Genomic DNA, 26,179 nt, shown 5'->3' on the forward strand with positions numbered 1-26,179 from the left:
GGTGGCTTGCTAATAAAAATAAGAGGCTTTTAGGGTAGAAATAAGGGGAAATCAGTCACAAGATAAAGGTAAATAAATTAAGGTGTTTAACAATAGTGCTATTACTATTACTATTTAATGAATTTATAGGCTGCCCAATCCCGAAGGATTCCGGGCGGCTTACAACAATGCATTTAAAAAATAGAATAGCAATAGCAATAGCAATAGCAGTTAGACTTATATACCGCTTCATAGGGCTTTCAGCCCTCTCTAAGCGGTTTACAGAGTCAGCATATCGCTCCCACAGTCTGGGTCCTCATTTCACCCACCTCGGAAGGATGGAAGGCTAAGTCAACCTTGAGCTGGTGAGATTAGAACCGCTGAACTGCAGATAACAGTCAGCTGAAGTGGCCTGCAGTACTGCACCCTAACCACTGCGCCACCTCGGCTCAAAAGTTAAAAACACAGAAACATAGATTAAAAAAGTCACATCATGCACCCAGTCTAATCAGGGCTGGACCTCAGTCATGAGGTCAACAGCCCGGGGCCTGCCGGAATAGCCAGGTCTTAATAGCCTTACGGAAGGCCATGAGAGTGGGTAGGGTCCGGATCTCTGGGGGTAGTTTATTCCAAAGGGTCGGAGCGGCTACAGAGAAGGCCCTCCCCCGGATGGTTGCCAGCCGACATTGTCTGGCTGACGGCACCTGGAGAAGGCCCATCCTGTGCGATCTTATCGGTCGTTGGGAGGTATGTGGCAGAAGACGGTCTCGCAGATATCCGGGTCCTAGGCCATGTAGGGCTTCAAAGGTAATGACCAGCACCTTGAATTGTGCTCGGAGACCAATAGGAAGCCAGTGCAGCTCGCGGAGGATAGGTGTGATGTGGGTGTACCTTGGTACACACAATATCGCTCGCGTGGCTGCATTCTGGACTAGTTGTAGTCTCCGAACACTTTTCAGGGGCAGCCCCATGTAGAGTGCGCTGTGGAGTGCTTCAGATCTGATTCTAAGGAAAGGTATATTGGAGTGCCGAGAGGTGTGGACCTGATCTGTGTGCAACATCACAAGCCAAACCAACCTGTGGAAAGTCACAGGTGTCTCAATTTATATCTTCCAAAGGCTTCCTGGCAATCTTCCATTTAAAAAATATCTGAAATGGTACCCCCGTTGGTTTTGATAACTTTCCAACAAGCGGTTTCCCAAGTATGGTGCTGCAAGAGCTGAATTGTAGAGGGAGGATTAATTATGAGGAAATACATTCTGAGCAATGCGTACTTAAAGAAACAAGTTGCAGCGGCAAGATGCTGAAGAGAGGGTGTGTGAGTAAATAGCTTACTTGAACCCAGGAGCTAGGAGCAAAGATGAAACAAGAATTATCATCAGGAAGTAAATAGGACACCCAGAAGGTATGCAAACTAGCTGTAGTTTCAAACAAGCCTAATGAGATGCATCAGTTTCAGAGTTAAAGCTAAAGTGATATAAACGTGGAAGTTCCCAATTTCGGTTAGGATCCATGGTACACATTATTACCTTTAGTTCTGCTACAGATTTACCTAATGCTACCTTACCTGGGCTGCAAAGCAACGTGTAGTTGTTCCATAACTGTTTGCGGTTTTCTGCTGGTGGTCCTGAATGTTGCATTGACTAGCTGGAGATTTGGTAGCTCCAATTTTTTATTTTTATTTTGGACAATTTAAAATCAAAAGCTGCAAAAATACATTTTGGAGGCCACCTGCAGAATGTCCTGTAATGCAATGGAAGCCTGGGGGCCCGTGCTGTTTTGAAATGCTTTCACGGAGTAAAATATAGAGGAATGTTCCTGAGATCCCAAGAAAGATATACCGTATTCTTATCTGAACTCCCAAACAGGCTTAGTCTTAGCATCCAAAACTACAATTTCAGGTGGTTCTGGTTTTCATCTCAAACTGTGTGTCTGAGTAAGCTTGTGATATGCTTTTTGGTATCAGCTGTGTTTTTATTTGCGTTCTGAATAATAGTCCAGTGCTGATCATTACAAATATTGGCTCTGTTCTTTATGGCTGGGGAGTTGGCTTTCATGCCCAATGCAAATAATGAATGAATAAACAAAACCTCTTGAGCGCAGAACCATTTTAAGGAGCAATAGTTATAACAAGCGTTGCCACCTGATCAGAGGTGGAAAAGATGCATGCTGGCTGTTCCTATGATTCTAGGAGTAAATAAATATTTTCAAAATATGGGAATAAACCTTTTCACCAGTATGTTCAGCTGTTGTAACAAGCAGAGTAGTAGCTGGCGTAACATTTATCAGTTACCACCAGGGTTTCTGACAAAGAGTTAATGTGCCAGATTGCTTGAGAGTTAAAAAGCAGTTAACATAACTGGCCTGCTGTGTGGTAGAACAGATCCAGATTCATTCAGATAATTTGGGGGTCCTCCTGGATTCGCAGCTGACACTTGAACACCATGTGACCAGGGGGGGCTTTGCCCAGGTTCGCCTGGTACACCAATTGTGGCCCTACTTGGACAGGGGGGCACTTCAGACAGTCACTCAGGCCCTTGTCACCTGAAGACTCGATTATTGCAACGCACTCTACATGGGGCTACCCTTGAAAAGCATTCGGAGACTACAGCTAGTCCAGAATGCAGCCGCGCGAGCGATATTGGGTGTACCGAGATACACCTGTCCTCCGGGAGTTGCACTGGCTGCCAATTGGTCTCCAGATGCAATTCAAGGTGTTGGTTATTATCTTTAAAGCCCTACATGGCTTAGGACCAGACTATCTGCGAGACCGCCTACTGCCATACACCTCCCAACGGCCGATAAGATCCCACAGGGTGGGCCTCCTTCGGATACCATCAACCGGACAGTGTCGGCTGGCGGGCCCCCGGAGGAGAGCCTTCTCTGTGGCTGCTCCGACCCTTTGGAATCAGCTACCCCCAGAGGTCCGGACGTTACCCACTCTCATGGCCTTCAGGAAAGCCGTTAAAACCTGGCTGTTCCGGCAGGCCTGGTGCTGTTGACCTTAGTGTTAAGGTCCAGCCCCAATTAGAACGTATGTGTGTTGTGAATTTTAAATTATTTTTTATTTATTTTCCTTTTCTTTTTTCTTCTTTCATTGTAAGCCACCCAAAGTCCTCCGGGATTGGGCGGCCTATAAATTTAATAAATGAAATTTAATTTAATAAATGAAATGAGATAATAAATAACTGGTATGTACAATAATTGAATAAGTATTGCATCTGATAGTGAGGGAGCAAATTTATAGCCTGCAACACTGAATGACTAGGAATACATTTCTTGTGGCTATATACCTGATATATAGTGTGAAACCAGAACTGGATATAGCAGTTATAAATAGCAGTTAGACTTATATACTGCTTCATAGGGCTTTCAGCCCTCTCTAAGCGGTTTACAGAGTCAGCATATTGCCCCCAACAACAATCCGGGTCCTCATTTTACCCACCTCGGAAGGATGGAAGGCTGAGTCAACCTTGAGCCGGTGAGATTTGAACCGCTGAACTGCAGAACTGCAGTCAGCTGAAGTAGCCTGCAGTGCTGCATTTAACCACTGTGCCACCTCGGGTCTTCTACTAGGACCTAGGCCTATGCATCAAATCTGTCGTCTTCCAACAGTGCTGAATCAGCTACTTCCATACAACCCATAAGCCAGCAAGAATATGGTAGTTATTTTATGTTGTTCTTTCCCAGTAATTAGGTATGGAACAGTGGTGGGTTCCTACCCGTTCAGACTGGTTCGGCCAAACCGGTAGCGGTTTGGCAGCCTGGGTCGTTGGAACCTGCAGTGATCCAGGCCTGCCACGCCCCCGAACTGGTTCTCCTACGGCATCACCCTCTTGAGTTTCATTTCTGCGCATGACAATTTCCCTTGCACAAATTTATTTATTTATTTCATTTTTCAATGTTTTGCGCATGCGCCAGTGGTGAGCTGCTTATCCCGTTCCAACCGGTTTGGTTGGAACGGGGCCGGCGGCATCCTCGTGCACGCACGGAGTTCACGCATGCGTCGTAGTGCCTGCGCGATGCTCCAGCTGCTCTCTGAGAATCGCGCAGGTGCTGTATGTGCCATCCAGCTGTTCACGGAGAATCGCGCAGGCGCTATATGTGCCATGCGCCTGCGTGGAAGCGCAGAAGCCTTCAAAGACCGGTAAGGAGCGCGGGCAGGTGGGTGGGCCCTTCGCCGTTCCCGGAAGTTACTTACTTCCGGGTTCGCCAACCAACCGGTTCGCGGGGACCGCCACAAACCGGTTGAAACCCACCCCTGGCATGCGCAGGCCTATTTCAGTGCTAAATTTTTGCGCACACTGAACCGGCAATAATGCCAGCATCAACCCACCCCTGGTATGGAAGACTACTTCTCAATCTTATTTATTGATTCTTATTATTCTTATATTTGTTTTAGTGTCCTGGGAAGAAGGAGACGTATTCTTCAGAAGTATTTCCTTTTTTTTTTTTTCCTCATCCCACACAATCTTATAAAAGCCCAACCTCTACCGAAGTTCAACAATACTTAGACAGCTTGTTCTCAGACAATATGCAAGACCTTTTGGGATTAAAAAGAGCTTATTCATAGTGACTGTGGTTTAGAATTGCAGCCTGAATCACCTTTTAGTTATGTTCTGACTAATCACGCTTTCAGATAGATGGCTCTTTGTGCATTCCTCCTTTTTTTAAATAAATGCAGGAGAGGTACAAGTGGAAACTTATTATTAAATCACCTATCTATTAAGAATATACACTAAGTATTGGTGACTGAATTTGTACTCTTAAGTTTATAAATTACATAGCATGGATGTTTATAACTCTTCTCTCAAACATCTACTTACAGTATTTTCAGTGGTGGGTTTCAAAATCTTTTGGAACCTACTCTGTGGGTGTGGCCTCCTTTGTGGGAGTGGCTTGTGGCCATGTGACCTGGTGGGAGTGGCTTGCCGGCCATGTGTTCTCTCTCTCTCTCTCTCTCTCTCTCTCTCTCCTTCCTTTTGTCTCCCTGTCCCTTTTTTCTTTTTTTCTTTCATCTCTCTCTCACTTTTTCTTTCTTTTTTCTTTTTTCCCTTTTCCCCTTTCCCTTGTCTGTTGTGAGCCGCCCGGAGTCCTCCGGGAGTGGGTGGCATACAAGACAAATAAAATGAATGAAATTTTATTTTATTTTATTTTATTTATTTCTTCCTTTCTTTCTCTTTCTCTCCCTCTTTGTGTCAGTCTGTCTGTCTGTCTGTGTGTCCGTGTTTCTGTGTGTGTGTGTGTGGCAGAGGTGGGTTTAAAAAATTTTTGGGAACCTCTTCTGTAGGTGTGGCCTGCTTTCCAGGTCCACTGGTGGGACCTCTTCTAACCGGTTCGGTAGATTTGACGAACCGGTTCTACCGAATAGGTGCGAACTGGTAGGAATCCACCTCTGACTATTTTCTTTTAGCAGCCTAAAAGAAGTGTCTGATAATTTTAACAACCAGACAAGTAAATATCTAAATAATAGCAGCATGTATATGGTAGTTTTAATCAGAATGAAGTCCCTTTTAGTGAGAAAAAAAAATACAATAGGAAAGTTCTCCTTTCCTTGTCTGTCAAGGAAGGAAGGTCCCTGTCATACTTGTTATCTCTAGGCATAATTTACTGAAAAAAAATATCCCAAATAAATCTTCTGCTTGTTTGAATGACTTTTAAGCGGGATGGCCAGATGATAAGCAGGATATACCTGTTGAAATTCCTTTTGCTTATCGCTTTGGGCTTGTTTTACTTCTGGCCCCCGTTAAGTAGAAGGCCTTTAATGGGCTTTGCGCAGAAAACATTGCACAGGATAACTTTAAAGTGAATATTGTGGCTTCTATGTACCCGAATGTCCAGCCTAAATGTTGGAGGTGTGGTTCTCTCGATGCTACATATTTTCATATATGGTGGACCTGCCAAAAGGTTAAGGCATTCTGGATAAAAATATGGTGGGTTATGCAAAATATCTTTAAAAGAAGGATAAAGTTTACTCCTCAGTTATTTTTACTAGGTATATGTACTGACTTTACAGTGGTAGAGACTAACTTGATTCTGCACCTAATAACGGCGGCAAGACTGTTGGTGGCGCAATACTGGAAGAAGGAAGACTTGCCTACAATCCAAGAATGGACATTGAAAGTTACAAACTTAGCCGAGATGGCTAAAATATCGGCATATCTTAAAGATCATTCAAATGAGAGATATAAACGAGACTGGAAAAAAATGGATTGACTATATACAAAACAAATACGGGACTAAGAAATTCCAGATAGCCTATGCTTAAGATCAGGAGTGATTTAAACTGTTCAAAGTTAGTGTAGCAGGAAGAAGCTAAGATCAATGTAGAGATGTTATTAACCTCTTTTTTTATTTCTTTTTTCCCCCTCAATATATTTTAGACTGTGTTTGTTAAAAATCTATACCGTGTACGGGCTCTGGGAAGTCGGGGCGGGGAGGGAGGTGGGGTGTTGGGGGGGAGGGTGGGGGGAGGGAGGGATATATACTATGTGTTAGATTTCAATGTAATGCGACTTCACATGTATATTGTTTCTCTTTCTCTGTAAAAATAGGACAAGTTGAGTACATTGACATATAGTGGAAATACACCAAGGAGAGGAGGAGTGGGATAGAAGAAAGATGGGCAGAGAGGGACGGGAGAGAGGGTGGGAGGGAGGGAAGGTGAGAAGGAAGGGAGGGAGTGGATCGGGAGAGAGGAGTGGTAGAGGGAGAGGGGAAGTAGGGTAGAGGGGGATGATGGAGGGAAGATAGAAAGTTGGAGGGGGGTGGAAGAAAGAGGTGTATGGAGAGTGGAAGAGGTATATTGGGTTTCTATTTTGGGGGGTATTGTTGACAAGAGGAATTGCTGTGATTATTCTTTAATGTTGTATGGCCCCGGCTATGCACAGTATATATGTGAGTGTATGAAAATGACAAAATGGAAAATAAAAACATTTTTAATGGAGATAAAGTGAATATTGTGCCCTGAATGCGAACAGTGCAATGTAGGACACTGAATTTTTGCTAGTAAGCCAAATGTTGATTAAACTGGAAGCGATTCCTTTCACAGAAAGAGAAAACGGACTTTCATTTCTGTTTTTCCAGTCTTTCTTAGGGTTCGCGTTTGCTCTCAAGTTTGGTAACTGTTTCCTTGCAGCTCTGCGTTGCCAGCAAACGATTCATTGTTCTGGCATGTCTGTGATGCCATATAAAGCTGAGAAAAAATGCTGCCTCTTTTTCCTGTTTTCCGTAGGATAAGATTCTTGCAAGTCAACTTGCTTTAACTTGTAGAAGTCTTACCCTGCCTTAAGATCAAACCCGATTAAATTGTCCTTACTAAGGTTTAGGCCGTTTGGAAAAGTAGTGTCAACAATTCTTAGGTTGATGGTATAAAGTAACCACAACATGAGCAGAACTACCAGTCCACATGACTAATTGCAGAGCTGGATTTTCCCTTGTAAGGAAAACAGAAGAGTAGAGACATCTGTTTTCTGTTATATGCTAACTTTTTTCTTCGATGGCTCTGAATTAATTCAAGCTTTTAAAAGAAATATTTAAAATATTTCAGAAGTATAACTCTGGAAAATTATGTGCTGCTGCTACTGTATATTTTAGAATACTGTACATTGTCGTGCTACAGGAAATAAATCAAACCAAAGTTTATATAAAGGGATCTTATTTCACAGGTAGGAAGAGAAATAAATGTCCCCCTTTTTCCCCCCAGACGCTAAATGGTTTGGCATTGGAAATAGAAGGGAATGCCCAATGCTTCCTTTTTTAAAACAGACCTTAGAACCTAGATTTGCAGATAAGTTCTGTAACTATTTTTTTTTTGAAATATACTTTTTTTATTTTCCATTTTCATAACATATAATCACATATATGCTATTACATAGCCAGTATCCTATTGTATTAAGTAGTAATTACATCAGTTCCTCTTGCCATCAACGCCCAGGAAGATAAAAACCCATTATTAGCTCTTCTGCTCTCCATACACCTCTTTCTTCTACCTCTCTCCTACCTCCTTTCTTCCCTCCATCATCCTTTTCTACTCTACTTCCCCTTCCTTTCTCCTTCTCCTCTCTCTTCATTCCACTCCTCCTTATCCTCCTCATCTTCCCCCCTTACCCTCTCTCCTATCGATCTCTTCCCATCTTTCTTCTCTTCTCTGTTTCCCACTCTTCCTCTCTCCTATCCCTATCTTCCTATCTTTCTTCTCTCCTCTGCTTCCCACTCTTCCTCTCCTTCACTTGGTGTATTTCAGCTTCTGAGCAAACTCCATTCTATGTTGATGGTATTTATGCTTCCATATCAATATACTTAACGTTTCTTAGTTTTAAAGAAAAAATAAAAGAAGACAGTATACATGTGCAATCATATTACTTTAAAATCTAACACCCCTCGTCAAGCCTAATATACATCCCTCCCTCCCACCCACCCCCAACCCCCCCAGCCTTCCCTCCCCCGACTTCCCAGAACCCATACACGGTATAAATCTTTAACTATTGTACAGCTCTCATTACATGCATTTTTATTCTTATATTGACTCCATAATAATTGTAAGGTTTGCCTTCAGAGGTTGAGGGGTACTCCAACTCTGGAGGTTTTTAAGAAGAAATTGGACAGCCATTTGTCTGGAACAGTATAGGGTTTCCTGCATGGAAGATCTCCAAAGTCCCTTCCAACTCTGTTATTTCGTATTTTGCAATTCTAGGCAGGATACAGAGTATGATTAATCAGAATTAAAGCAACTGTCATTGTTGCAAGAAAGATTGGACGACTGTCTTTTTGTCTGATTATGGAGATGAGGATGGATTCCAGACCCCTGCAGTGATGATGTTATCTAGCTGGATAATAAAATATCAGCAAGCTCAGAGACCATCAGAAACTCCACTTTTCAACCCTGAGCTGAAGATATTCTCTTCAAGAGCCGAGGTGGCGCAGTGGTTAGGGTGCAGTACTGCAGGCCACTTCAGCTGACTGCTATCTGCCGTTCAGCGGTTCTAATCTCACCGGCTCAAGGTTGGCTCAGCCTTCCATCCTTCCGAGGTGGGTGAAATGAGGACCCGGATTGTTGTTGGGGGCGATATGCTGACTCTGTAAACTGCTTAGAGAGGGCTGAAAGCCCTATGAAGCGGTATATAAGTCTAACTGCTATTGCTATTGCTAATTGGAATGGTTGTTTTCTGCAGAATCCTGCATAATACCAACTGGCCATTTTTAGAGCACTGATTAAATCTCTTGCGATCTTATTTACATGGATTTGAAAGAGTACAAGATCTGTTTTTTAAACACTATACTTGTAAACGGCACCATTGAATACTTCACGCCAAGTGTCACCTTCTCCCTGCTGAAATAACAAGATTTTGGACATACCATCACAGGATGTGACATAATGGAAAAGCACCAAGTGATACCATGAACAGACTGGTAGGAGACTCAATTTGCTTCCCAAATGGAAATTCTGCAGAAATTAAAAAGGGGATGACTCAGAATGAGAAGAGACATTAATTTTTTTTAGACAAAAGTACTTCTTATTAAAGACTCACCTCCAATTCTTTTCTTGGTATGCCGTGAGTGAGACAGGGCAGTGTAAAAGAGCCGAGGTGGCGCAGTGGTTAGGGTGCAGTACTGCAGGCCACTTCAGATGACTGTTTTCTGCAGTTCAGCGGTTCAAATCCCACCGACTCAAGGTTGACTCAGCCTTCCATCCTTCCAAGGTGGGTAAAATGAGGACCCAGACTATGGGGGCGATATGCTGACTCTGTAAACCGCTTAGAGAGGGCTGAAAGCCCTATGAAGCGGTATATAAGTCTAACTGCTATTGCTATTGCTAAATCTGTGGTTTGATAAAACTTCTGTTGGCTTTGTTCCCATTACCATAGCAATTATGTATACTAGCTAGGTTTACACATTACACAACACTCACAATATGGTTTCCTTAATTTTAGTTCAGTGTGTTGAACACAATAATCTTAGCTTTTGTGATGTGTAAGTCACATCTTTTGGCTTAATGTACTATTGCAAATCCAATCTATTGCAATGTATTTTAATAAATCAATATTTCCTAACCTTGGTAATTAAGATGGGTGAGGTTCAACTCTTGTCCAACATGCTGGCCAGGAAACTCTGGGAATTAAACTATACCAATCTTAAAATTACCAAGGTGAAGAAAATAAATCATAGTTAAAGAAATCAAAGCTTAACATGATGTACTATCCTGGTGTCAAAACAAATGGACAATCGAAAACATTTTCAGTTAAGTATTTCTTGCATTCTGTGCCTGAAATGAATATTGTGGAGAATGAAAACTTTTTTTTCCCCATTTATAATTAATACCAGTTTACTTGAAGTGGTTTGAAGTCATCCTTTCTACAATCATTTTGCTTAAAAGTGAAAGAAAAGAAGGCGGGGGGGGGGAGGAAATGCTATTACATTACTTCTGTTAGACTTTCTTCAGAAAGGAAATGTTCAGAATAAATACTATAAGAACATTGTCTTATTTGACAGTTTCAGCAACCACACCCTTATATTTCATAACTACTAATGTACACATAAACTCCTAATTAGCCTGGCTTTGATTTTTTTTTTCCAAAGTAGGCATTCTGTTTCTGCATAAAATGAGTTTTGTAGCCAGATTAAGCTTGAAATGAATTTTATATTTACTACACTTGACTCCGGGACACTGCACCCGGAATGTGAATACTTGAGAGACCGCCTGCTGCCAATTACCTCCCAAAGACCCGTCAGATCTCACAGGGTCGGCCTCCTCTGGGTTCCGTCCACCAGCCAATGCCATCTGGCTACTACCCGGGGGAGGGCCTTCTCTGTGGCAGCTCCGGCCCTTTGGAACGAACTCCCCGCAGAGATCTGGACCCCCACCTCTCTCCAGGCCTTCCGGAAAGCCGTCAAAACCTGGCTGTGCCTGCAGGCCTGGGGTTGATGAGTTCCCCTCCCCTCTCGACTGGTATGGCTGTATGACTCTTGTGTATTTTAATTACGTGTATTGTGTTTATGTTCCCTCTCCCCCCTGAGTTGTTCGCTGCCCTGAGTCCCTCCTGGAGAAGGGCGGCATACAAATAAACACAATACAATACATTACAATGTGAATCAGCTGTCACATGTCTAAATGCAAGTCATATGACCATGGGGATGCTGCAACAGTCATAAGTGTGAAAAAGTATGTTGTAAGTCGTAAGAGCCAGGTGCAAGCATCTGGATTTTGATCACGTGACCTTTGGGGGGGTTGTGATGGTTTGTAAGTGTGAAAACCGACCATAAGTAACTTTTTCAGTGCTACTGTAGCTTCGAACAGTCACTAAACAATTGTTGTAAGTCAAGGACTATCATCTTGTAACATGGCTCAGAGGCATCCAGAGGAATGCAACAAAAGAAGGTTTGGATCATGCTGCAAACATACATGTGCTGGTTAGTTAGAATGAGAGGTGGGTTTCTGCTGGTTTACCCCGGATCGGGTGAACCGGTAGTGGCACAGCAGCGGGAGGCTCCGCCCACCCACCCAGATGCTTCTGTGCATGCGCAGAAGCATCGCGTGCACGCTCATGAGCGAACCGGTAGTAAAATAAATTGAAACCTACCACTGGTTAGAATGGCAGTGATTAGCCAGGAGGCTATTTGCCTGAAAGGATATATTTGCCTGAAATGGTATAGGGTTTCCTGCTTGAGCAAGGGATCGGACTAGAAGACCTCCAAGGTCCCTTCCAACTCTGTTATTCTGATGCAAGAGAGTCCCCCTTTGGCTAGAAGTTTTGTCTGTGGATCAGTGGTGGGTTTCAAAATTTTTTAGAACTTCTTCTGTAGGTGTGGCCTGCTTGGTGGGAGTGGCTTGCTGGCCATGTGACCGGGTGGGAGTGGCTTGCCAGCCATATGACCAAGTGGGAGTGGCTTGGCAGTCATGTGACCAGGTGGGCGTGGACACCTTGTAAAATGTGGTGAAACTCACTTAACTCTTGCTTAGCAACCAAAATGTTGGCTCAGAAACTCTGGCATTTGAAGCACGTAAGTCTTAAAGATGTCAAGTTACAAGACCCTTGCACCCCTAACTCTTTAGAAAAAAACCCCCAGAGGTATTCAAACTTGACAGCTTTAAGACTTGTGGACTTCAACTCCCAGAATTCCTCTTCCAGTCACGTTGGCTCAGGAACTCTGGCATTTGAAGCACGCAAGTCTTAAAGCTGTCAAGTTACAAGACCCTTGCACCCCTAACCCTTTAGAAAAAAAATCCCAGGGGTGTTCAAAGTTGACAGCTTTAAGACTTGTGGACTTCAACTCCCAGAATTCCTCTTCTCGCTCTTCATCTTGACGATGTGCGGACGGGCAGGGGGAGGGAGCTGGAACCGGTTCTAAACGGCACTGTAGATGTGTGGAACCTCTTCTATAGAAGAGGTTAGAACTGGAACCCACCCCTGCTGAGGATAGATACAGGATTAATCTGAAGCCTAAAATTTCAGTGCTAATATTACTGCAGTATGTAGATCTTTTGCCATTTAAAGCAGCTTTTTTCAATCTTGACAGCTTTAAGATGTGTGGACGTCAACTCCCAGGATTCTCCAGTTAGTTAGCTGGCTAGGGAATTCTGGAAGTTCAAGTCCATACATCTTAAAGTCGCCACGGTTGAAAAACACTAAAGTATCTTCCAGATACACTGATCTACAAAACCTACCAGCTTCAGTCATCGGAGGTATTGCTCATAATGCCTTAGGAGATGAGAGTTATAATCTAAGAGATTTGGAAAATGTCAGAATATTTCAGTTTTTGGAATAGTTCAGTTTTCAGTTTTAGTTTCTAGCCCATGGCCGTTGCGTTATTTGACAGCTTTGAAAATATAGCAAACCTGAGCCTATTTGTGATCAGCAGTGATTTTCCAAAATCTCAGGCCTAAGTTGGCAACTTATCAAAAGAAAGCATTCTTTTTCTTACAACACCATAAGTGTCCTCTTGATAACAGATTTCCCTCTTTCCTTACAGGCTAATTGGCACAGCATCAGTAGCACTCAAGGAACTGGTTGGCACGCAAAGTAGATCTCTTCCATACAAGCTCATTCCCCTGCTAAATGAGAAGGGACTGGAAATTGGAGTAAGTGCCCTCTTTATTTTTTTTATTATTTAGCCGAATGAAATGTTTCAAAAACATGGGGGACTTCTCTGAAGGATAAGAAGGAAAAGATCAGAGCTGGCAAGATGAACGCTTTATGAATGAACGTATTTTCGTTAAAGGGACTAACAAAAGAAAAATATACATGTCACAAAGGCAAAAGATCTATACATTGGTTTTTAGTTATTCTAATATAGCAATAGCAATAGCAGTTAGACTTATATACCGCTTCATTGGGCTCGCAGCCAGTCTGATCCGAGGACTGATAAAGTGAGTTCCTTTTAAGTTTGTCTGCCTGTCGTCTGTTAACGAGAGAGGAACGGGGGTCAGAACAGGTCACTAAGTGAATGGTTGTAAATCAAAGATTATACTGGAGGTAATAAATAGCTTCACGGAATTAAGAGAATGTTTTATATAAGCAACACAGGCATCCTGCAGGCCCATAGAACCTTCTTGAAATCATCCATTGCACCATTTGTAAGGTTTTTTTTCCCTTTTCATTTAGGCAACGATTGATTTGGTGGTAGGCTACGAGCCACCAGCTGGACCTCCAAATCCAAATGACCCAGGGGGAACTAACCCAGAGACCACTGAAGGTATGCTACAACCACTATTCCCACTCCTCCTTCCATAAGCAAAGATAAGCAATACGTTGTCCCAAGATGTTAGTTGCCTGCATTTTAGTATTATATGGAGAAGCTTTCTCTCTCTCTCTCGATCTGTGGATTGGTGTAACTTTCTCTCTCCCTCTCCTTTGACACTGCTTTGAGAAGATCAAAAACACCTTTTGGCTTTAAAACAGCACCGATGTTTCTACCTAGTTTGGGTAATGAAATTGCAAGATAACAACCAGGCGCAGGAAAACATCAAAAATAACTTTTAAAATAACTTGAGATTTCTACTGCAGCTGATCTCAAAGAAAGGGGAATTCCATTTAGCTTTAATTATAATTAAAGAAGAAAAGGTTTGAAGTTGCTTTGTTCAAGCCTTAATTTAAACTTAACCAGCATTTCCCCAAGTTTAAACGTAATTGCGGGGGGGGGGGGTGAATATCCTCAACGACACTATGGGGTAGGAACTGTAAGGGGGAATGATGGCTATGGAACAATTAACTACACTGTAGATTGGGGGGGGGGAGTTTTCAAACGCAAGGTCTGTGGGCCGGATCCGGCCCGCGGGGTGCTTAAAACTGGCCCACGGGCAATGCCGGATTTAGATGAAAAGTGGCCCTAGGCTATTCCACTTATGAGGCCCTTTCACCTCCCATTTTTAAGTTTGTAAATTACATGAGAGACAATATATATATATATCAATATCAATATATATAGCTGGCCTCCCGACGGAGGGCGGCTCTGCTCTGTGGCAAAGGCAGCGAGGCCAGCCGCCTCCCCTGCTGCGCTCAGCTGCCAGGCTCGGCCCCCTCGCCCTCACCTGCCTGGCCGCTGGTGGGCTCCGCGTCGACGGGGCGGCTACTGGGAGCGGCCGCGCCTCTCACCCGACCGCCGGTGCCGGGAACGTGGGCGGGCTCCCCAACTGCCGCGGCGCTGGAACGATCTTAACCAATACATTTGTATGTTTGTTTATTATTCATATGGGTAGAATTTCTCCTTATTTTCGGTTCCGTGTTTTAGTGTTCACTGTTTTTAGAATAGCGTGATTTTAATTTTGCTAACAATTTGAACGTCAGCCCCTCTTGATCTTGAGGCCCTAGGCTGAAGCCTAGTTAGCCTATAGGAAAATCCGGCCCTGCCCACGGGGCTGGCCTGGAAATAGCAAAGGATTGGCCCATGGTGTCTCTGGCAGCCAAAATGGGGCACAGCCCCCCCACACCCCGTTTTCAGCCTGGATGGCCTCCCGCACCGCTCTGCCAGCCAAAACATTTTCTGCAGTCTCACTCTAGGCATGATTTGTCAAATAATTGTGTTCAAGAGCACGTAGCTACCTTTGAGTCAATATTGGGACTGCTGGCAACTCCCTGCAGTTTTCTTGGTAAGGTTTTCCAGAGGTGGCTTGCCACTGCCTCCTTCCTAGGGCTGCGAGAAAGCGACTGGCTGAAAACCACCCATCTGGCTTTGTGCCCAAGGCAGAACTGGAACTCATCATCTCCCAGTTTCAAGCTTGGTGCTTTAACCACTATATCAATCTGGGGTGTCTCGAAGTCATGTAGTCCTAGATGAACAGCCAAACAGCATGTTATATTTGGTCTGTGGATTGGCGTAAAATTACACATCCCTGAATGCTGACCCCCAATTATGCTAAAGTAACAAGGCTTGCGAGCAGAGGTGGGTTCCTACCGGTTCGCACCAGTTCGGTAGAACCGGTTCGTCAAATCTACTGAACCAGTTAGAAGAAGTTCCACCAGTGGACCCGGAAAGCAGGCCACACCTACAGAAGAGGATATAAATCATGCTAACAAATATAGAGTGGGTATGCAGAGTGAAGCAGGAGGGAGCAGTTAATAAGTGCTGGCTGTAAAATTTTTGAAACCCACCACTGACACACACATACGCACACACACACAGTCTCACACAGAGAGAGCAAGAGAAAGAAAGAAAGAAAGAAAGAAAGAAAGAAAAAATGAGAGATGAAAGAAAAAAAGGAAAAAGGGACAGAGAGACAAAAGGAAGGAAGGAAGGAAGGAAGGAAGGAAGGAAAGAGAGAGAGAGAGAAAACACATGACCAGCAAGCCACTCCCACCAGGTCACATGGCCGGCAAGCCACTCCCACAAAGGAGGCCACACCCACAGAATAGTTTCAAAAAAAAATTTTGAAACCCACCACTGCTTGCGAGTGATGCTCTTCCTACAGCTTTAAGTTAAGGACTTTAACTTTTAACTTTAACTTTTAATAGATTTATATGCCGCGCAATCCCGTAGGACTCCGGGCGGCTTACAGAAAAAGTTAATATAAGAAGTTAAAATAAAGAACCCTTTAAAAAGAAACAATTTAAAAACAATGCACCATACACTCAATCTGAGTGGGGCTGGACAACTGTTACTAGATTGCCCTGGATAGCATATATAGTTGCCAGCCCTACACCACACATACTAAGGAGTATGAATGATAAACTGTGTATCTGATAAGTTATATCGGATGGATGGGAAGGCAATGCTATCAGGGCAAGCTAGTAATAGTTATACTTTACTTAAAATGGTAGGGAGAGCATCACTTGCCAGGCTTTTTACTATATATAGCAGTGTGTGTTCATTCTACAGGACATACAACAAACTGCTTTCAGCCTTCAAAACGGAATTGAAACTGAAATCATATATTTCACATTAGCACTTGCAAATATCCAACACGCCCTACCACAAGGAGTGAAATTCTAACAGGCGATCCACTGTAATGCCTTAACAGGAACTGTGTTGCCCAAATAAAAGATTTCAAATAAAAGTATTATTCCATTGATGTCACCAAGCGTTATAATACCGAAGTGGATAAGTAGCGGCGAAATTCTATATTTCAAAATCAGCTCCTCTCAAATTATTTTATTTTTTCAGATTCCCCAGAAATCAAATTATTAGAAAAAGAAAATTTGCTTCTAAAGATAATAGGAGGAAAGTGGTTATTCTAAGAGCTTTATACAGTCCCACGAAAATAGTCAAAAATAAAATTGTTCTTTTAAACAAAAAAGCCTCTTCAGGCTCCAAATGCAGATTTGTACAGTATTATTGTACCGTTAGGAATACATGTCGTTCAGTAACACATCTCTTCTTTCTAGCCTACAACTGAGATTTTGCATTGTGATTATTGTGATTTGGGTTAAAAGAATAAATTGCTTCCTTTATTTAACTCATCTGTGTTTAGTCGAAAACTAAAGAGCCAGCTTATTATTATTATTATTATTTTTTGCAATACACTTTTACTTTTCAAAGGTCACACACTAACTGGAAAAACTAGTTTTTTGTACCTTGGGGGAAGGGAGTGCTCTGCCCTTAAAGTATATTTTTCTATTGACAAAATTTTCGTTTCTCGCCTAGGGATTAAGATTAAGCATATTCAACAGGATGCCTGTAAACGAATAACATGGCTTTCACAACATAAAATGCCAAGGTTTTTTGGAGAAGCTTTAAATCATAGTAGCAACTATTTTGACCAGTTACAGCTGGAACGGGGACTTTCAGGTCTAAACTTGATTTATAGAGATATGAGGTGAAAGTTGCTGGCATTGTTTCTTTCTCCACCCAGCTCTTAAAGCAGCAAATTTGATAACCAAACTGCAGGAAATAGCAGAACTGTTTCTTTCAACCATCAATCCTACGTAACTTGGAGGGGTAACAGCGCTCACATAGAGTTTGCAAAAATCCAAATTATTACTAGATGGCAGCAAGAGAAAACTCTCGCTCTTTCTTGATATCTGTTGGTGCTTGTGAAATCCTGAAAGTAACCCGATTTAATCTTTGTGTGTGATATAACTTTTTTTTAAATAAAAATTTATTTATTTATTTATTTTCAAACATATATTGTAGAAAGTATATCAGCTGGTTACAAAAAGCTTTTGTGCATCTCTTCCACCGTCATCAAATATAATTCATATTAATTCAAATATCTTAACTCAAATGTTTACTATATTAATATCATCATACCTCCGCTTTTATTTGACTACAGTTATTTAAACATCCTTCATCCTTAAGTATACCAAGATTCAATCCATAACCACATGCTGGCATTTCATTTACTTATCTGCAAAATCCTCCATTAACATTAAGTCCTCCTATCCTGTTTTAGCTAAACATCCATAATATTTAATACCAAAGTTTTCTAATCCTCCATGTATATAATTTATTATCATTATCCTCTCTTTATTTATGATATCCTATATCATAACATTTTCCCCCTATTAGTTAAAACTTAACTGTATATAGTTTTGTTTTTTTGTTATAATTATTATTGTTATTAATAATCTTTATATATAGTCCAAAAAATATTTCTAACCTTCCCTTCTCATATCCAATTATTACTTATCATAACAGCTCAACATTGTATACATTACTATCATTATCAATGATAGTGTGATATAACTTTCGTTGAGTCTTCTATAATGTACTAGATAACCCGTGACTTGATGGGTCATTGTTAGAGGTATTTCTTTTTCCAAACAGAGAAACAGAGAAACAAAATGAAGGAGATAAGGGAGATAAGAAAAAAGTACAAGTGATTTTCCAATTTCCTATCAGCTTCCTCATTAAGTTTACTTGTGAGATGGTGACAAGAAGCATTGGAATTTTCCTTTCTCCCTTCCCTCCCTCCCGCCTTTCTGACACATCAAGTTTAGGCTTCCTGCCAACTTCTCCATTGTCTTAATAAAAACCAGGTGCCCTCAGGGGAAGTTGTACGAAGGTGTGGTGAATGACGGGGATGGTGTGACTTTGCTTGTGGAAAGCCGGCAGGGAGCATGAACTATCACAATTGAGTTTACACTTTCTGCCAGAGAGAGAGAGGGAGGGAGAGGGAGAGAGAGAGGGAGAGAGGGAGGGAGAGAGGGAGGGAGAGAGAGAGGGAGAGAGAGAGGGAGAGAGAGAAAGAGAGAATCCTTCTTTCCTTCAGCCCAACATTCTCACTGGCATCCCGGCCAGACGAGAGGGAGTGCAGAGGGTCTCCCCGAGTCTAGCGAAGCGAGTCATTCGATGGGAAACTTGCCTCTTGGAAGGAATGACCCGGCTTGGCTCCCGCTTTCGATCTGCCGCCCAATGACCAAACGGAGAAGCGAAGAGGCAGGAGAGATCAGGAGAGACGAAGCGGGAGACCAAGCTGGGTCATTCCTTCCAAGAGGCAACTTTCCCATCGAATGACTCTCTGCCCTAGACTCGAGGAGACCCTCTGTAGTCCTTCTCGTTTGGCCAGGATGCCAGCGAGAGTGTTGGGCTGAAGGAAGGAGGGATACACACGCTCGCGCTCTCCCTCTCCCCCCCTCTCTCGCAAATGGCAAATCCGAGCATCCCACGCCTTCTCCCAACCCCCACACCCCTTCTCTCAGCTACTTTCTGCCTTGTGGACCTAGAACTAATTGATGTCTCCGGGCTGGCTCTCCCCTCCTATTATCGTGGAAGGCGTCTCACAAAAACCACTGTGCGGCAGTTGGAAACTGCTGTGCGGTGTTTTGTTGCCACGTGCGCGGCCGCGCACCCGCGCAGCTTAGAGGGAACATTGCTGCTGACACAGCCTAAAACGTCCTTTAGTAACTTCAGCCGAGAAGTGATATTTTCATTATTCTCCCAATCCAAAACTTCCCAGGAAAACCATCTAGAACAATGTTTCTCAACCTAAGAAACTTTAAGAGGTGTGAACTTCAACTCCCAGAATTCCCCTACCAGCTTATTCATCTTGTGTAAGCCATGGGTAATCTTTGACTTATGACCAGTCACTTGTTTGAAGTTATGACGGACCACCCGAAAAGCTACTTATGAACCAGTTGCAAAGATATGGCCACTGTAGCACCCCTTATGACGAACTGCACGGACACTGCAGTGCCCCCACCTATCTCCCCCAACCAACCAGCCTCTCTGAATCCCTGCAGGCCTTGGGTCTGCTTCCCATGCAGCCACTCAGGGGTTTGCATGATTTGGCCTACTCCCCAGCCAGCTTCAAGGTCCAGCAGCACCCAACTTACCTTCCTGTTTTTTTATAGCTTTTGAAAGAGCCTCAGACTTAGCTTTCCTGCAGAAGCAGCTGCAAATCATTCTGCCAGCAGGTGCTATTCTCACGATCCTTGGGGAGCTTCCATTTTTTTTAAGGCAGCTCCATTTCATGATTTATCCATCTCATTTTCTTCAGCCCCGGGGATAGCACTTTCAGAGATCCATATTAGTGCCTGGATCTTTCAGGTTCATTAGCAATAGCAGTAGCAGTTAGACTTATATACCGCTTCATAGGTCTTTCAGCCCTCTCTAAGCGGTTTACAGAGTCAGCATATCGCCCACACAGTCTGGGTCCTCATTTCACCCACCTCAGAAGGATGGAAGGCTGAGTCAACCCTGAGCCGGTGAGATTAGAACCGCCGAACTGCAGATAACAGTCAGCTGAAGTGGCCTGCAGTACTGCACCCTAACCACTGCGCCACCTCGGCTCTCATTCACTCTGCGTTTTTCTTACTGTGCTTTCAAGGAGAGTAACAATTTGAAATTGTTGGTAGATGGTGAAGAAGATGGCGGCGAGGAGGGTGCGATGCCTGATGGTGAAACTGGAGTTCTCCCCCAAACTGGTCCAAGCGGTTCCCGTGAAATTCAGCTTGCTCGACGTATTACCAAAGGAAAGAAAAACCGCAGGGTGCTTTCTAATAAACCTCAAGATTTCCAGGTTGGAAAATAATGAATTTTATCAGTAATTTGTTGTTATTAGTTGTGAAGTCATGTCCGACCCATCGCAACCTCATGGACAATGATGTCCATGGGGTTTTCATGGCAAAGATACTGGAGTGGGTTGCTGTTTCCTTCTCCAGTGGATTATGTTTTGTCAGAGCTCTCTGCTATGACCTGTCTCTCATGGGTGATCCTGCGCGGCATAGCTCATAACTACTCAAGCCCCTTCGCCATGACAAGGCAGTAATCCATGAAGGGGTTATCAGTAATACGGTAATCCTAACCTGTTCTGACCCCCCTTCTTCGCTCGTTCACAGACGACAGTCAGACAGACTTAAAAGGAAATAACTTTTATCAGTCCTGGCTGCGAGCCCAAAAATAAACATAAATAATGTCTCTGGCAAAAAGGCTACGCAGCAGAATGCAAAAACAAAGAGCTAATTACAGCAACACCAGGTTTACAGAAAGAAAGCAAATCACTTCTCCAAGTGTCTCTTAGAATCAGGGTTACAGAAAGCAAATCACTTATCCAAGTGCCTCTCACAAACAAACCACGACCGATGAACAACGAACCACGAACGAACGAGTGAACATTGACTTCTGCAACCAGGGCGTGGCACCATCAGTCCTTTTATCTCCAGAAGACGACACTAACGGGCCCCAGCTGCATTGTTATTCCTGCATCCCGACTCAACTCACAGCAAACTTCTGCTGAGTCACAACATTAACCCTAATAATTTACCAGAGAGTAAGCACCAATGAAGTGTGTATTCTTACATGAAGCTTACGTCTTACATATAAGGCTTGCATTGTGGTTAGTCCCTTTTGGGCAACATATTTATTTTCTATTTAGAAATCTCTTCCACAAGCTGCTATTTAAACGTTGGAAGATTCTTTTCCCTGGTGTATCGTTTTTGGCTCCAATTCATAACAACAAAGGAGTGTATAAATAAATTTGAAAACTTAAGAATAAAGACTGGGAATACTTGTTGCATTCCAAGTAGCTTAATAATACCCACTAGGCTAAGTATGAAAAATACCAAAGCGTTAAGTCTCTAAATCAGGGATTTTTCAACTTTTTGTGACATAGATCCCTGTGGCAGTCTGGAGAATCCTACAGACCCCTTCTAAGAAAAATGTATTTCAATGCATAAAATAATTATTTTAGAATTGATCATGAGATTTATTGAAGCTCACAAATTATCTAATGGCTGTAAATTATTCGTTTATTAAATGAAAAAAAATGAGTTACTGACGATACTTTTATATTTAGAATAATATAAAAGTATTGATGAACTTTCTCCAAACTGCTCCCTCTCCTAACACGTTAAGAGTACAACTTGGAGAATGTATACTTCTGAAGGCAGTATATTGTCGAAGGCCAGTCTAAATATTCATTGTCAATTAGAGGCATTTCTTTAATTTTGGGGGGAAACTTTAAAACACAAAATGGAAGTTCTCATAATAGATGTGCTCCAGGAGAGGCTTGCCTGATCCTAAATTGTAGCCATGATAGATTTCACCACTCACACGTTATCTTTTCTAATGCCCTCTTCATATTCTTTATCATATTGTTCTGTTTTTGAGAACATTCTGAGGCTTAATTATGATTTGATGGCTCTGGTGCATGGTAGATTGTGATGTGCACCTAAGACCTTCATAACTGCAGAGATAGCCGCCCTTCTTCTTCTATGCCTGGAGATATTCCAGATATACCACGATCAGGTTCCTCATGAATATAAATTCCTCGGACGAGCTCTTTATATTCGGCTCTGTGTATTATTTGGAACTAATGAAACAGAATGTCGTTCATTATAATTTAATAACTGACAGTCTAATTTGTTTTAACGGGAAAACAGTCCAAGCACTCTGTGGGTGTGGCCTCCTTTGTGGGAGTGGCTTGCCGGCCATGTGACCTGGTGGGAGTGGCTTGCCGGCCATGTGTTCTCTCTCTCTCTCTCTTTCTCTCTCTCTCTCTCTTTCCTTCCTTTTGTCTCTCTGTCCCTTTTTCCTTTTTTTCTTTCATCTCTCTCTCACTTTTTCTTTCTTTCTTTCTTTCTTTCTTTCTTTCTTTCTTTCTTTCTTTCTTCCTTTCTTTCTCTTTCTCTCTCTGTGTGAGTCTGTCTGTCTGTCTGTCTGTCTGTCTGTCTCTCTCTCTCTCTCTCTCTGTGTTCTTGGCAATCCCAAAGAAGAAAGTGTCTTTCTTTCTTTCTTTCTTTCTTTCTTTCTCTCTCTCTCTCTCTCTCTCTCTCTCTCTCTCTCTCTCTCTCTTTCCTTCCTTTTGTCTCTCTGTCCCTTTTTCCTTTTTTCTTTCATCTCTCTCTCACTTTTTTCTTTTTTTCTTTCTTCCTTCCTTCCTTTCTTTCTCTTTCTCTTTCTCTCTCTGTGTGAGTCTGTCTCTCTCTGTGTGTGTGTGTGTGTGTATGTGTGTGTGGTGGGGTTTCAAAAAATTTTGGAACCTCTTCTGCACATGTGGCCTGCTTTCCGGGTCCACTGACGGAACCTCTTCTAACCAGTTTGGTAGATTTGACGAACCGGTTCTACTGAACCGGTGCGAACCGGTAAGAACCCACCTCTGCCCGTCTAATATATGTCATTGTATTACCTGTTACCAGATTCGTGTTAGAATCATTGAAGGACGTCAGTTGTCTGGGAATAACATAAAGCCAGTTGTAAAAGCACATGTTTGTGGCCAAACTCACAGAACAAGAATTAAAAGAGGAAACAATCCCTATTTCGATGAGGTAAGTATAATATATATATATATATATATAACAAAAGTACTGTATACTTTATAGGTTTACCTACTATATTTTTATGAAAATGGTAATTACATGCAGATAACCTTTGGAATGCCAATTTGGAAGTAACTCTTGTGAAGCTGATGCAAGGTTATCTAGTTTAGTATGATTAGTAAAATCTCGTTCAAGTCCACATATGTTTCTTCTTTTTAGCAATAGTACAAAATTGTTACTGTTCACCCCTTTAGAAATATTTTTTTTTCTTTCCTAGTCAATTCTATAGTTCTTGATGGTCAAATTAGTTATTATCCTACTAGGTTTTATTGATCAGCTAAGATTAATGAGGTGTAAGTATCTACTGTAAATAAGTATGATTAAGTCTAAGTAACAGTTTGAAGTTTGAAGTTTAATAACATTTGTATGCCGCCCAATCCCGTGGGACTCCGGGCGGCTAACAATACAATAAATCAAAAAGAAGAAAAGGAAAGGAAAGATAGATTTAAAAAAAACACATCATGCACTCCATTCTGAGTGGGGCTGGACCATATTTTGGGGTCAACAGTCCCAGGCCTGCCGGAACAGCCAGGTTTTAGTGGCTTTCCGGAAGGCCGAGAGGGTGGGAAGGGTCCGGATCTCTGCGGGGAGATCATTCCACAGGGCCGGGGCAGCTACAGAGAAAGACCTCCCCCAAGTAGTCGCCAACCGGCATTGCCCGGTCGACGGTATCCAAAGGAGGCCCAATCTGTGTGATCTTATAGGTCGTTGGGAGGTGTGTGGCAGGAGGCAGTCCCGTAGGTATCCAGGTCCCAAGCCATGTAGGGCTTTAAAGGGTGAGATCATTCGTCGGCACGGGATCAAATATCATCAATACACGGACGATACCCAGTTGTATCTGTCCGCCCCGTGCCAACTCAGCCAAGCGGTAGAAGTGATGGGCCAGTGCCTGGAGGCTGTTAGCAAACACATGACTAAAAGAAAGGCAGCTAATGGTGGAATATACTGCATATCCACTAATGAATTCAGGAACATAAGTCCATCAAAATCCATTCCCTAAACTCTGAATTGCAACCTACTATGAAAACTGACTTGAAGTCATATGAAGAAAAGTGAAGTAAACTGTGCTAGTTCATAGTTATCATTTATGCACAATATCCTCATGAGCCGGCATGTTTCTGTCAGCCCTAAAAGATAGATGAACTTGAACTCCAAAATCATGTATGCTGAAACTGCTTTTATCATAGGTTTACAGTGATAGAAACTTGCAACTCTGAATGTGTCTCCCCCCCTCCTTGCCTTTATCCTGTAGATAATTAACGAGAGTCAGGTCTAAAATGCTTCGTCAAATTCCTTTCCTGATCCAGATTTCTCTTATCTGACCATTTCCTTGGCTGTGGTTTTAATGCCTCTATTTTCTGCCTCGCCCTCAAGGTTATTCTCGCAGCTTATTTCATTACAATGTATACATAATGTGTACATTGGGCAAATAATTTGAGACTCCAGGAGCTATCCAACATCTTTACAGAGCTACTGGTGCTGGGATTGCCAGATGCTAATTGCAAAGTTTCGGGTCAAGTTCAGATAACAAAAACATTAAAAATTGTAAACTCGGCATAATTTAACAAAACCGAGGTGTCCTCCCTAAGCGTGCATCTCCAAACAGGGAAAACAGAACGTTTCCATGTACATGTGGCCCAGAGGCGGGTTCCTACCAGTTCGCACCTATTCGGTAGAACCGGTTCGTCAAACCTACCGAACGGGTTAGAAGAGGTTCCACCAGAAAGCAGGCCACACCTACAGAAGAGGTTCCAAAGATTTTTTGAAACCCACCACTGGTCCTTGGATATGATTATTCTACACTATCATGCTCCTATTTATAAAGCTCAGTGCCTCTGTGAAAGGTAAGGATGACTCCTGCGTTTGTGGCGCAATCAGAACATTGCGTGTGTTGAAGTTGTTTTAATGCAAACCAAAGATGCCTTTTAAAAAACAAGTCTACATCCTATTCTTATGCATGCCAGTGCTGTGTGTGGGGTTATTTAAGGTGGTTCTTTTTTTTTTTGAATGAATATTTTTATTTCCATTTTCATTTTCATAACACACACTCACATGTATACTATACATAGCCCGTATCATATGGTATTAAATAATAATTACATCAGTTCCTCTTGTCAACAATGCCCAGAAAAATAGAAACCCATTATAGCTCTTCTGCTCTCCATACACCTCTTTCTTCTACCACCCTCCAACTTTCTATCTTCCCTCCATCATCCTTTTCTACTCTACTTCCCCTCCCTTTCTACTGCTCCTCTCTCTACAATCCACTCCTCCTTATCCTCCTCATCTTCCCCCTTTACCCTCTCTCCTATCCTTCTCTTCCCATCTTTCTTCTCCCTTCTATTTCCCACTCCTCTTCTCCTTGGTGTTTTTCCTCTACATGTCAATATGCTTAACATATCCTAGGTTTTTTTTATTATTTTTTTAGTAATAATAGCAATGAAAATATAAGAAAAAAAAAACAGTATTCATGTGGGGTCAAATTACATTAAAATATAACACGTCTCATCAAACCTAATATATATCCCTCCCCCCCAACCCCCCACAACCTACCCCCCCTGGCTTCCCAGAACCCGTGTCGTCAGCATCTTCATATCCGGTCACATGGGCGGCAAGCCACTCCCATCCAGTCACATGGGCGGCAAGCCACTCCCACAAAGGAGGCCACACCCACAGAGTAGGTTCGAACAATTTTTGAAACCCACCACTGATGTGGCCACTCACTCTGTATTATTTCCTCACCCATATAGTATGTCTGTTTATGAATATTCATATGCAGCAGGATCTTTGGAAAAAATGTTTAGCCCATTAATTAGGACTTTTACAGAAGAATATTCCTCAACCTCCCTGTGGCATGTCATGGGGTTAGGACTGAAAGATCAGGTCCATAGATGAAGGTCCAATTAAACTGATTTATTGCTATGCATGTTTAGGTACAGGACTATTCTTAGCACCTGCTTGGAGTTAGATAAGGGCAGTGCAGTGGTGGGTTTCAAAAATTGTTCGAACCT

General features: G+C 42.6%; 1 protein-coding gene across 1 annotated transcript in view; it reads left to right on the forward strand.

Moving 5' to 3' along the window:
- Positions 1 to 26,179, forward strand: part of MYOF (myoferlin) — a 122,326-nt gene that overhangs the window by 15,923 nt on the left and 80,224 nt on the right. The window contains exons 4-7 of the mRNA XM_032231969.1: positions 12,949 to 13,057; positions 13,581 to 13,671; positions 20,208 to 20,371; positions 22,989 to 23,117. Coding sequence (XP_032087860.1) covers positions 12,949 to 13,057; positions 13,581 to 13,671; positions 20,208 to 20,371; positions 22,989 to 23,117 — 493 coding nt within the window. The remainder of the gene's footprint in view (positions 1 to 12,948; positions 13,058 to 13,580; positions 13,672 to 20,207; positions 20,372 to 22,988; positions 23,118 to 26,179) is intronic.

This window comes from Thamnophis elegans, chromosome 15, assembly GCF_009769535.1.
Source record: "Thamnophis elegans isolate rThaEle1 chromosome 15, rThaEle1.pri, whole genome shotgun sequence".
In the NCBI taxonomy this organism is placed as follows: domain Eukaryota; kingdom Metazoa; phylum Chordata; class Lepidosauria; order Squamata; family Colubridae; genus Thamnophis; species Thamnophis elegans.